The sequence below is a fragment of the Diadema antillarum genome, unplaced genomic scaffold (genome assembly GCF_040938485.1).
Source record: "Diadema antillarum isolate AM-2024a unplaced genomic scaffold, OU_Dant_1.0 seq00001477_RagTag, whole genome shotgun sequence".
NCBI lineage: Eukaryota > Metazoa > Echinodermata > Echinoidea > Diadematoida > Diadematidae > Diadema > Diadema antillarum.
Window position 1 is genome coordinate 156,972 of NW_027272216.1, and position 13,639 is coordinate 170,610.

General features: G+C 35.6%; 1 protein-coding gene across 4 annotated transcripts in view; it reads left to right on the top strand.

Annotated features, from left to right (window-relative positions):
* The window catches only part of LOC139709885 (FHF complex subunit HOOK-interacting protein 1B-like), a 44,870-nt gene that overhangs the window by 23,612 nt on the left and 7,619 nt on the right, over positions 1-13,639 (top strand). For 2 of the 4 annotated variants that reach the window (XM_071621839.1, XM_071621840.1), the window contains one exon: positions 10,417-10,455. The exons of the other annotated variants lie outside the window; for them this stretch is intronic. In XM_071621839.1, coding sequence (XP_071477940.1) covers positions 10,417-10,455 — 39 coding nt within the window. The remainder of the gene's footprint in view (positions 1-10,416; positions 10,456-13,639) is intronic. 4 annotated transcript variants of the gene reach the window in all.

Sequence of the window (13,639 nt, forward strand, 5' to 3'; positions counted from 1 at the left end):
GACTGGTATGGGAAAGAACATTTAGAATGTTCCATCTGAACGGTTTGAAATGCTTTTCAAGGACTCTTAAACTCTCCAAAATAGAAACACAAAGTCCTGAGGTTAGAACGTTCTGTGTATTAAATTTCCAACAGCAAAAAGCATTGTCTGTTTTTTTTTTCTTATGGGTTAGTCAAAGTACTCTGCAATTGTATACCTTTAATTTGAATATACCTCTGAATACAAAGTAGGTTTTTCTGTTTGTTTGTTTGTTTATTTTTGTAGCATCACAAACATGACCACAGCATGCATAGGGCATCTTTTGTGTCTCGTGCAGAAAGTACATTCCCAGATTTGCATTCTCAAATTTGTTGCATGTTGCCAAAATAAATAACATTTTCTTGTGCACAGGAAGTCATTAAATGCTCAGATTTTAGCATATTACAAAATGTGAAAATTCATTATGTCAAGTGCGCTAAAACAATATTATAAATGATCTATTGTTCAGTACCATTTAATGTTGGCATGGTTTTCTTCTCCTGTGGGAGAAAGCAGTAAATGATTCACTATCATGTGATCATGTTTATTATTTGACTAACCTATTATTTTAATGTTAACAGACTAACCCATAGCATAGAGCATATGTACAGTGTATACTAATGTTTACAATTCAAGCCATGCAATTTAATACAGATCATGAGACTAATGAAATGCGGAATAACATTGGTTCTGGGTTTACATGGTAGTCCATTGATTTAATTGATCATGAAATATGCTTTCTTCCCTCAGGCAAAGAGACACACTGCAAAATCTCACGCCCACAAATTGCTGTTTTCTGACCTTGGCATCTCTGTATTGATCCTATGCCATTTTTTTGCCTCAGCCACGAAGTGTCGCCAGAGTCATTATTTCTGTTTGGTTTCAGCGCTATCAAAAGCCTCTAAATCGCTGTTTATACACTCCTGTATTAAACTAATTATAATTGTCAACATGCTTTATCAATTTACTCAATCTCGATCTCATTTCTAATTTTTGTTGATGTTGTATACGTACATTATGCTGTTTTTTAATTAAATATTTTCCATATTAATGCGCTTAGAAACATCAATATCAAGCGCTATTAAAGTGTTATTTATTGTTATTGTTATTATTCATTTATTATCATTTTTTTGAATATGAAAAGTAATATTTCCGTCAGTAATTTTCTTTATATGCTTTTTGATTTTGTGCAGATGCAATGAATTCTTCCCGTTCTACCTTTATCTTTCTCCAGGATAGGATTCACAGTAAAATTTAAAGTTGCCAGTGTTGTGAGGACAAAATAATCCATGGGTTAGATTTTAAGCCTCTTAGATTTTGATAGTAAGGATTTCACTAGAAGAACTGGAGTTGAGTGAAAGTACAGTAGTAACTGAGATTAAAGACCTTGTCAAAGAAAATGGACAGGTGATGACAAGAAATCAGAGACATTTGAAAATCATTCATCACACTTGGCTCCTTCAGGACAAAAACAGCTCTTTATGTACCGTTTTATTGCAGAATAGTTATACAGCATGCATAGTTAATTCTGCCTTTAATCCATTAGCTATAGCCTACAAACATTGTAGGTGTACAGTAGTGGATTGATAAACAGTGCTGTGTATTCAATGCACATAATACTATATTCCGTGTAGAGCAAAATATGATTCTAAAGTGCCTTATACTGTGGTACATTTGTACACTGGATTTCAGTGCATATTTGGCTCTACCAGCGATAATCTGACATATGTATGCATTTTAACTGATGCTAGGGACATATATCATTATTCTGTAAATTTACAGCTGATTAGATGGCCTGGTTTGTCAGTATGGCATTAATTTTTCAGGTAACTCTGCCGTATCTGTTCTCTTGTAAAACATAGTGTTTACATGTAGGTATTCCTGTTCAAAAGTGGTCAGTATAGTCCCATAGTGCTTGAAAATTGTCGCACAGTATGAAAAACTTGTTGCCATCAAACATTGAATCGAATAAAGGTATTCAAATTCATGAATTTCTTCCGTCGAGATGTTTTCATTGCAACTGATTGACAAATTGCCCTACATCGACGTAAATAAGCACTGAATTGATCAGTGTTTTAGTAGTAGCCATGATAAAAAATCATGGGCGTACATACTCGAGCAGGATTCGAACCTACGACCTCCTGATCACCGGACAGGCGTCATCTCCACTAGACCACCGAGCTTTCGCCCGAAAGCACGTGTTGGTTCTAATCCTTATAGCGTGCAGCGGGTACTGCTTTGTTATTCAAATTCATGAATTTCTTCCGTCGAGATGTTTTCATTGCAACTGATTGACAAATTGCCCTACATCGACGTAAATAAGCACTGAATTGATCAGTGTTTTAGTAGTAGCCATGATAAAAAATCATGGGCGTACATACACTGATCAATTCAGTGCTTATTTACGTCGATGTAGGGCAATTTGTCAATCAGTTGCAATGAATAAAGGTATTGTTTACCATTGGGAGCAGTGATGTTCGAGTAATCACACGTGTTGCGTATGCGTACATGTGTAGGTCAGTTGTATCACAAAACATCCTACCATATCAAAATTTTGCAAAAAAAGCCTAAAATGCAAGGAGGTATCACTATTTTTCTCACTGATCCATAGCTGTAGACGGTTTATTCTGGAGGCAATTTTCTTATAACTATTATTCACATAAAATACTTTACATTTATTATACTGATGAATGTTTTTATGTTGGTTGTTTCTATCCCTGACTCACATTTTAGAACTATTTTGAAACACTAAAGCTGGGTTTTTGTTTCATGTGCAAATGGTAAAAAATGCCTTTAAAGTTGTTGGCTCATGTGGTAATTATCCTGTCTTCTTTCTACCAGCTTCTAGCTAGAAGTATGCTGGAAAATGATGTCAACTTTTTACCTTTTTTGTAACATGAGATGGCTTACGGTGGATTTTCAGTGGAATTACAATTCAGATCCCAGAAAATGAGAATAGGTAGTATAAAGAGATACAGGTAGAGGTAGATATCTTGTTGATGTGATATTTTACCATTGATAAGATGGGATTTAGAACTGCAGCTTGTTGATCAGTTGCATGCACACCCACACAGATTTTGAAGTGTGTTAATGTAGCTCGACTATTAAAAGTCTGTACCAATGTACATGTATCTCACGTTGTGTCAGAGGAGTCATGGATATGAATGCTGTTCCACAGAGAAACATGATTTGTAAGCTGACTGCACACAAAGTATTTATGTCTGCTTCTTTTTAAGTATACCCGTTCTCAACGACAAGCCTTTCAATACCTCACAGATGGCTATTTAAAGGTAACAGCTGGTAAAAATCAACTACTATATTATTGAACTCTCTTCCATTTTGCTAGGTAAAAATAATAACAAACTGTTGTTTGTACAAACAAACACAAGCCTAGTATATTATAAATTTATATGAAAATTAAAATGCAAATTTGAGAATGATTCCTAGGACAAAGGACATATTTCTTTGATTTTGTCATACCCATGGCAACCAGATATAAAAGCAATCTTACGTCACTCATACACATTTATCTCCCTACCATGAATATTACACAACTGCTCAAAAGTGGCAGCTTTCTCCAGAATTCATAAAAAAATATAAGTAGTGGTGATATTATATCCACATATCCATTCTTTGCTCTTCTCATGAATGGGCAAGGAAAGAAATGCAGCTCTATGACATGGCCAAACATTGTAGTTTCCCTGTTATTCTAATCAATTATACATCAATATCTTTGAAAATACAGGGCATTGTAAAGTTCATGCCAAAAGTGGGCAGATGCAATTTTCATTCCACTGAAGAGAACTCTCATAATTTTTAGGTGCAAGTCAGGACAAATCTGTGCCAATCTCAACAGGGTTATTGGCATCAACAGCTTCATCATCGAGCCTTCGGCAGCGGGGCGGCTCTCCTTGGAAGGAAGATGCAATAACAGGAAGGCCAGCACATTGGCTGGTATTCCCACTTGAGTGAAATGGAAATGAATTTCAGGCCTGCCTGCAAGGCAAAAACAAGTCCTCTGTTGTCGTGTTTCATCAGAGTGCTGAATCAAATTGAAGAATAGTCGAGTATACTGTAGTTTTTCCTTTTTTTAGTGCTTTCTGTAGCATTGTACAGAAGAACAAAACAGTTATCAAATACCCCCCCCCCCCCAAAAAAAAAAAAAAAAAAAAAAAAAAACTTTTTCTCAGTGCAGACTGTCATTATTCAACACTTTTACAGTACTGTAGATTCACTTTCACATGACACTGTTTTCATGTACTAGTATGTCCATGGTATAGTGTCTGCCACTTACAACTTAAACATGTACTTGTAGTTGGAAATGTTATATGTAGGATGACAGTAATTGGTAAATTTCCAGGGCTAACTGATGTAATGATACATATTATACATGTAGTCTTCATTCAAGGACAGGGAGAGTATTGGCATGATCACAATAACTCAAGGTGCCTTTGCATTCAGGTTGCCAAGGAGATATACAATGTAGTTCACATGTGTGTGTGGTGCTTTGACATTGATGCAACTATAGTATTAGACAGTAATGGTACCGGTAATCATATATGAGTGTTGGCCCCACCTACAGATATTTGTGTCATGCCAGTCATGCCTGGTATCTATTTTGTGTACATCCCTTGCCATCTGTGCAAACAAGGTGGTCTTTCCTACAGTAGGTTTAAGTGTCAGTGACCCCGCTGTCTGTTACAGCAGTGTCATATTCAACAGCAAGAATGTAACTGTACTGCAGCTTGCAATGTAAACATGTATATCAAATACTAAAGATTTGGTTCTTATTAGCTTTTTGTTCATTTGTTTTCTTTTATTATTTTTCTTTAAATAGTATTCATCTTTTACTAAATATTGTGAGATATTTTACAGCAGTGGAGAAGTTGCAGTACAGCTTGAAATCTGGATTTCAGTAGTCTACTTATTTCTGCTTATAAGAGCTCATCAACCCTCAGCAATTTTTTCACTAGCATGGCTTTTTATACAACATATAAAGAGAGACAAGAATATTTTGGTTTTTGTACACTACTCATGACTGAAAGATGCTCCTGTACCCCATCACATTGAAACTGTGTTCCTCCACTCTAACAATCAGCATTTAGTAGCAAAGTAATATGATTATATCATAATGATTTAGGGCCAATAGAGTACCTTGTCAAAAAGGGCACATCTATTTCATTTTTTTCTTTTTGATAGGCCACTGCTGTGACAATTGATAGGAAGTCTTCTAGCAAAGATGCACCAGTACACTTACGGCAGGAACAGTTTGAGTCCTTTTGCACAGTGTGCGATGCATGATGCTATTGATACAGAGACCATCAGCAATGTACAGGAAATCAAGTTGGGACATCTAGAGACCATCAGATGCACTTGACTTGAGTTTTCAGAGTGCATTGTAGCCACCAGTGTAAATAGTTTTCCCATCACGACACAGCAGCTGTTAGATATGATAATTATGTTAACAGACCCCGATACATCTATGTTTTATCATTTTCTTTCCTCTCTCTCTCTCTCTTTGTGTAGGTTTTGTCTCTCTGTTCCTGCTTTATTTGTGTGCTATGTATATCATAATTTTTCTTCTAATGGGATTTTGGGTCACATGTCTGTTTGTTCCTAATTTGGGATCAGTCACAGATGATGTAACTAACGGATGCATGTATCAAAGCCACCATACTCTCATGTGTTATCATAGATCTGTGTTTTCGTTGTCATTTGTAATGTGTACCTGCTTCATTCATTCACCATGCTCACTCAGCCAATTCATGCACATTGTTTGTATCTACCACCATATATAGACAATGAGTATAGACAATAAGTAAACACAACAAACAATCATTTAAACCTTAGGTGCTGCAAAACTGACCTTGTCTTTTGTTGCAGCCGCTGTAATATTGTATCCCTTCACGTATAGAATAGTTAAAACTCTGTAAATGAAATGAAATGAAATTGAGAGCCGGTAGAATAGTGAGCCTTTTTAGAGTGCATCTTTTTGAATGTACAGTCGTATCTACATACGTATGTAGTTTAAACCAGCTACTGGTAAAGGGATGTCAAATGCTTTTTGGCACATTATCTGCATTTTTTTTCTCTGTTATGATATGAAATTGTCATAAAAAGGAAACCCTAGAAACTCATAGTCTCTGCATTTCTACTGCATTGATTCTCTTTTGTCTCTTTCTCTCCTTTGCTTCTGTCTTTATATGTTATAAATTTGTTGTGCATTTGGAAGTCAATGTAATAACAGTATTAAGGAGAATGGTGCTGATTTTAATCAATAATAATGGTGATAATAATGATAAAAATCATACGACTTGAGTGGATATTTTAGTTTCATGTCACATAAAATGCACAGAGATTTCCACACTAATAAAATTTCTATTTTTACAGTACTGGCAATAATGATGATGATAATGATGGGGAAAAAAATATGATGATTACTGGTATAATTGAAATATGCCCACAGTGGGGTGCTCTGCATGTAATGCACTCTCTGTGTTTATGATGTACATGTAAGGCAGGCAAATATTTTAAATATTTATGTTGTGTTACAGAAGAATCTCAAGGTTCTGACAGTGATACGGTAAACAGGGTACAATTGGAATGGAGGGTTAGGGAGAGACGTGATGTGGATACAATGTCTGCTCTTTCTGTGCACAGAATGCACATTTTTAAATGCAAGTCCATAATTCAACTCTATTCCATCCTGCTTAGGACACCACCCTTTTCAGATACAATATGTTATAGTATTGTTATCTTCATGTAATTCACACTTGTCATGAAAGCTACATGTAGAAATACCTCTGGTCTGAAAAAGAAATTCCATGTTACTAATACTCAATAGTAGTATAGTTTTTATAGACATTGCTGACTTGATGGGTATATAATTTTCTCTTTTTTTATGGACTCAAAAATGATATGAGCATGGTGTCACATCGTTTCCCTGCCATAGCACATCAAGCACCATGGTATTTTCACTAACGTCACATCCAGTGTTTTATGCTTTCACATGGTATGAATGTGTCATCACATGCCGCCCATGTATTTCCAGCTAATGCACTAAAGTTTAAAACATCCTTACAATGATTGTGATACGCTGCTCACAGTGTATTCATAGTTTGCAGAGAATCAGCTTCAGTGCTTACATTACAATGTACATTTGATTTTCTCTTTGTTTGATGCGTCTACTAATCATTTGAGTAGCAAGAAATCTAACAACCTAACAGTGCACTAACCAGTTAATGATGCAATTCCTAACTTTATTTGAAATGTTTCAGTGTTTCAATATTGCTACATATTATCCAATGCACAAATGTTGATATTATGAAAGAATGTATGTATGAGCAGAAAAAATAAAACTCAAATGTGTTATTTTCAAGTTTGCTCATTTCTGGTCCCTTGCTTTCAAAGGTAGAAAAGTCATGTCCGTCAACTACTGGAATTATGATTGAAGCAGTGTACCAACAACAATGATGCATTCAAATGATTTCATTAAGCTGCAGTATTTGTATTGTTGAAAAAAAAAGTACTGCTTGCACCCTGTATGATTCAATTTAAAAAAAAAGAAAAAAAACTAGAGATTCAAGCTAGATTTGCTCTTGCAGCTGTTCATTGATTTTTCAGTGAATTATCTGTCTTTATCATTGAAAGACAATAATAATCTGATGTATGCATTTTCACAGACATGTCTCTGAGCACCTGTGTAAATTGATTGTCAAAAAATAGATAAATAAAATGTAAAGAGTCTCTTTTATAGAAGATTAAGGGGACTAAACATGTAGCTCACCTCAGTTTACGTGTTGTACCTTGTAGTGAAGCATTATCAAAACCAGTTGCTATACACACGTTGCTTGAAAAATTTTGAAATTTACAACTTATAGTTTAAGTGTCTGTTATATGGAAATTTTAAAACACAAGCTCTTACATGTACTTCGACACTTGGGAAAGGGCTATTTTTATTTTGTATTATTTAAAAAATTCTCTGGAGAAAATCGGTTAACAAATTGTGAGTGCAGGCCAATATTTGATGTAGAAATTCCTTAAAGGACAAATTCACCTTCATAAACATAAGGATTGAGAAAATGCAACAATATTAGTAGAACACATCAGTGGAAGTTTGAGGAAAATTGGACAATCGATGAAAAAGTTATGAATTTTTAAACTTTTTGTGTTGGAACAGCTGGATGAGGAGACTACTACAGCTTGTGAGTCATATGCGTACAACAGGATAAAGAAAATGTAAAGAAAATTCAACATATTTTCACTTTTTTCGCATAATAAAAGAGCACTTGACTTGTCTCTTTCTAAAAGCAGGGGGAATAATATTACCCCTAACATATGTCGGTAACGAGTCAAGGGAATATACATGTACTTTTTTCAACAGATGGAATTTTGTGAAATTCTCTTTATATTTTCCTTATATTAAAGGACAAGTTCACCTTCATAGACATGTTGGTTGAGTGAATGCAACAATATTAGTAGAACACATCAGTGAGAGTTTGAGCAAAATCGGACCATCCGTTAAAAAGTTATGAATTTTTGAAGTTTCTACTCAGTCACGGCTGGATGAAAAGACTACTATAGCTTGTGATGTCACATGAGTACAACGATATGAAGAAAGAATAAAGAAAATTCAACATATTTCCATTTTTCTCGCATAACAAAAGAACACTCGACTTCTCTCTTTCAGAAGGCAGGGGGAATAATATTACCTTTAACATACGTCAGTAGCAAGTCGAAGAACTGTGCACTTTATTCAAAAAGCAAAGTTTTGTGAAATTCCCTTTTTATTTTCCTTGTACAGTTGTACGCATGTGACATCATACACTGTAGTAGTCTTCTCTTCCAGCAGTGACTGCGCAGATACTTAAAATATTCGTAACTTTTGAACGGATTGTCCAATCTTCCTCAAACTTTCACTAATGTGTTCTACTAATATTGCTGCATTCCCTCAATCCTTATGTATATGAAGGTGGACTTGTCCTTTAATGTACGCATGTGACATCTAAGTTATTCATACACTGCAGTAGTCTTCTCATCCAGCGGTTACTACACAAAAACTTCAAAAATTCATAACTTTTGAACGGGTTGTCCGATTTTCCTCAAACTTTCAATGACGTGTTCTCCTAATATTGCTACATTCTCTCAATCCTTATGTTTATGAGGGTGAACTTGTCCTTTAAATAAGGACTGTGCACCATTTGAACTTATGCATTCACGCTCCATAGTGAAGGGACTGCTGGAATTTTGTCAGACATCTTTACTGTACCACTATTTTTCTTCTGGGAAAGAAGTTATACCAGAATAAAAGATAAATCCAGTAAACAAACTGATATTAAGCCCATGCCTAAATTCAGGTTGTAATTGAGTCTAATGATACAGCTTCATTTGGCAGTGCCCTAAAAATATAACTAATTACAGAGTTTACTAAACAGAAGCTTCTGTCTAAACATGATGATGAAAATTCATGCAGTATGTTTGCTGTGACTGTGTCATGGCTACTTTAACGATGAGATTATGAATGATAGTGAGCAGGTGCAAGATTATGAGATGACCACATCTTTAGAATCGACATCATATCTCCAGCAACAACCCTTATATTTTAGGCAAAAAGATGAATATATTCATATCTATTCATATGCATGTACACATATTCCTGCAGTTTCCTCGAAATGGTTTGTTGTTAGATCTGTCTGAAAACTGACAAATACAGTGTAGCTCAACTTCAAAATTAAAGAAAGAGTGTACTTTTCCCATAATTCTCCCAATAGTCTAGATCAGTGTATAGTGGAAAGACAACCATGATATGCATATTTTCCCCAACTGTATGTTTTGCTTTAAAATATGGTTCTGACCATTGTTTGTTCAGTTTTCAATGAGTAATCAAAGTAAATGTACGGTAGTATGCAGTTGGTGTATCATCAAACTGAGGTGAGCTACATATCCTAGCTGAGCTAGCTGAACTGAATCTTTTCTTGTCAATGGCAGTGTCATTCCAGCCCATTGCAATGCACTTTTAATTTCATATTTATCATAGTTGCCAATGTGAATGGATGTCCCCATCAAATCAGAGTGGGAAGAAGTATCTTTGTGATGGGCAAACTCCAGACATTGATGTAGGTGTATGATATATTTATACACTGGTTGCAGTGTTCCTCGGCTGGGACATTATGTGTACGTTTGAAGCTTTGATGAAAGCATACAGGTGCTCTCTGACCTATCTCTGTTTCAAGTCTTCCACTGTGAATCCAGTTCAATCCACAACATTTTGCCACACCATTCTTGTCTTGTTTCTGTAGCAGTTTTCTCAAAAAGTCTTTCACATCCAATCTATGATGTTTTCCATTTTTCCCCCTTCTATTTCTATCCATCTCATTTCCATGACCATCTCATGAGCAGTTCCCACACAACGATGCACTCCAGGGTACGACGGATTTGGTAGGTGATGAGATACCAGGACATTTTTGACCCTCCCCCTTTTTCTGTTCTAAACTTGTGAAGTTTGCTGTGAAGAGAATGGATTGGGGTTTCTAATATGCTTGTTCCTTGTTCCTCTCTCTCTTATGCTTTCTTTAAGGGGAGGTTTATGACAGTACATTGCAATATTATTTATTGAAATATACCATGCTATTTTCAACTATTTATATCAAGGAGTGGGGGTCTCTCTGAATTGTGCACACTTTCATTTCAGTTCTCAAATACTCATGTTCAGAGTTCATTCCAGAAAAAACAAACGAACAATAACAAACGAGGTTTTGAATGAGGGCAAATTTCATATTTGCAATCAATAAATCATCTTTTTTGCATGTGACATTGCATCCAGCTTTGTTTTGCATGGAAACACATGAATATTTCAAAATTTCACATTTGTTTGCATGAATAAAAAAACCAACATAATTTGGCCTCAAGGGCAAATTTCTGATGGCTGTTGCTTTGTGCATACACTGTCTTGAAGGGTAACTTTTATGACATTGACTCTGATTCAGCATGAAACATGGATCTTTAAAGATCAAAATGGTCTTTAAAACTTCTTTCAGTATCCTGTAAATTGATCACTTCCTTGATAATGATCATAATAATGCCTTGTGTTTGCCATGCCACACATATTTCTTTTTCATCTCCACATCAGCATTTGAAATGACACAAAAGCTTGCTCTGATATAGAAGAAAGGAAGTTTAGAATTTTGTTTTTTTAACCATGTGTAACTGTTTTTATGTCAGGCGAGGGGGGGGGGGGGGGGGGGTGGAGGGGGTAGAGTTAAATAATTCCAGACATCAGACAGGAACTTTGTCACCACAGAAAGCTTGAGCTAGCTCTCCTGATCTAGAAATAAAGATCATGGAGTATGAATTGACAACTGTGAGGGACTCATTTCATTTCATTTTGTAAAGGAGGCTGAATTATGGATGAGTGCAATGCACAGCTTTACACCTTACTAGACTTGGTTGTGGTTGGTTGTATTTGGTTTTGCTGAGATTAATTCTGCCTTTCTTTTGCAGTGCATTTTCTCAATACTCCATATTATGTGATTCTTCCTTCTTCTTTTCTCTTTATTACATATTAGTTGTATTGCCATTATAGGCTTGTACAAGCACTCTCTGGTTTCTCCTCTCTCAGAAGATTATTAAACTGCCACAAAGTCAATTAGATTTATGTGGGCATTACTAAGCACTCAACCTGGTTGTTATCTTCTTTGTTCCTAAACCACTCTTCATTTCAAGGTATGGGGAACATTGCATGAATGCATGGATCATGCACCTTTTATAGGATTTTGATATAACATCTTATTCAGTGCATGGGGGTTTGCTTGCATGTTCTTTGAAAGAAAGAAATCATGTCTTGCCTTTTGAATTACGGGTATTAAACTCACTGCAGTATGAAGAAAATGTGGGAAATATTGACAGCTAGGCAAACGAATGGGTGATGGTTACCATGGGAACACATCTTGAGTCGTGGATGGTGGTGCCATGCAACAAGATTGAGCAGCAAGGTTTGCTCATGTATATCATCTTTGTTGGTGCTCTCTTACCTATGATATGTGCATGGTGGTGCTCCATGGAAACAGACCTAGCCTGAAAACATACGTATCATATATCTGTATGTATTTTTTAAACAAATTTGTGTAAATGGTATTTGTGATATATTAATTTTCTGCATTTCAAAATTTTGAACTGTTACTGTTGTTTTATTCATGATAATCATAAGATATTTCTAACACCATCTGCACTCAGCTGCATTGCCTGTGTGTAATGGTGCTGGCCTGGGAATCTTGCAAGCATGGCTGCTACTTAATCTGAATCATGTTACCTTTTTATTAAACAATTGATGTGCACGACTATCCACCCTCTGTAACCTTTGAACAGTCTAAAACATGTTCAGCTTTGCCCTGTGTGTTTCTGACTCTTCTAAAGTTTACTATTGGGTGAATAATTCTTACTAATGCCCTGTGTAATGTGCAGTATTTGTATGTTACATAGTAGAGTTGGCTGCCTACCATTTTCTTATGCGTACATATTAACACTGATATTTATAATATACTAGACATTCTCATTTATACGGTGTATGCCTCCATTCCTGAAGGATGCCAGGGGCATAATGTTTTCAGGTTGCCTGTCTGTTTCTTTGTCTTTGTCAATTTTGTTAAACATGATTCACGAAATAACTCTGATGGATTTTTGACATGTGGCCTTGGTCTGCTACAGAGTTGTAGATGCGCTAACTCGACTTTGGGCAACATTCCTCAACTTTAAAGGTCACTGAAATGTTTACATGAACAAAAGTGTCTTTTTCCCACCATAATTTTATTTGGGAATGCCCAATGGTTGGATGATTTTGTAGGAAGGTTGAAACTAAATCAACAGTCCTTAAAAGTAAAAGTTGAATTCTATAAACTTCCATTCAAAAAGAACAGGATAGAATACCAGCAATATGTTTGACAATAGAGCAGATTAGATGATTACAGCTTCTTCTTGTTTAATCCCTGAACAAAGTGGCAGGCAAGCAGGGAGGTATCTTCATATGTCTTCATAAGAATTTATTTCTGCACCATGCAGAACAAGTGAGGACACTACAGCACAAGAACAATGCATGCAAAGGTCACTTTACATTAGCTGAAAAAGTATCATTATCCAACTGTAACTTCAGCTAAGAATATGTACTAATAGTAATCATTTGATAGGAAAGATGGAAATAGAGATGAAATAAATTGCATAAAATGACAGTGGTAGAAATCACATGATAAGGTGTAGGGTCTTGGTACTTCTGAGTGAAATATATATATTTTTTTCTTTTCTTTTCTTCTTTCTTCTTTGCCATAAACTCAGCAGTAGGAAACTCCATTTGGAGTGTAATTTGGTATGTGGGAGAGGAATAAATCAAGCTATAAATCACTTTTTCTTTTTGCAAAGAGGGTTAAAAGACAATCCTTGGGTCAATGGTCGAGATCAATGAACTCTATCTAAATGTAAGTGAAGGGCAATACTAGTGAGAGAATGTAAAGATTGCATGAGATGGTCAAGACTGCCTCGCTGACTGCACGCTGCAGATTAACTTTTCAAGTTTAAAACTTAATTGTCTTAAAGCTTTGCAGTGGCAATTACATTAAATTCAACATGGTGAGTA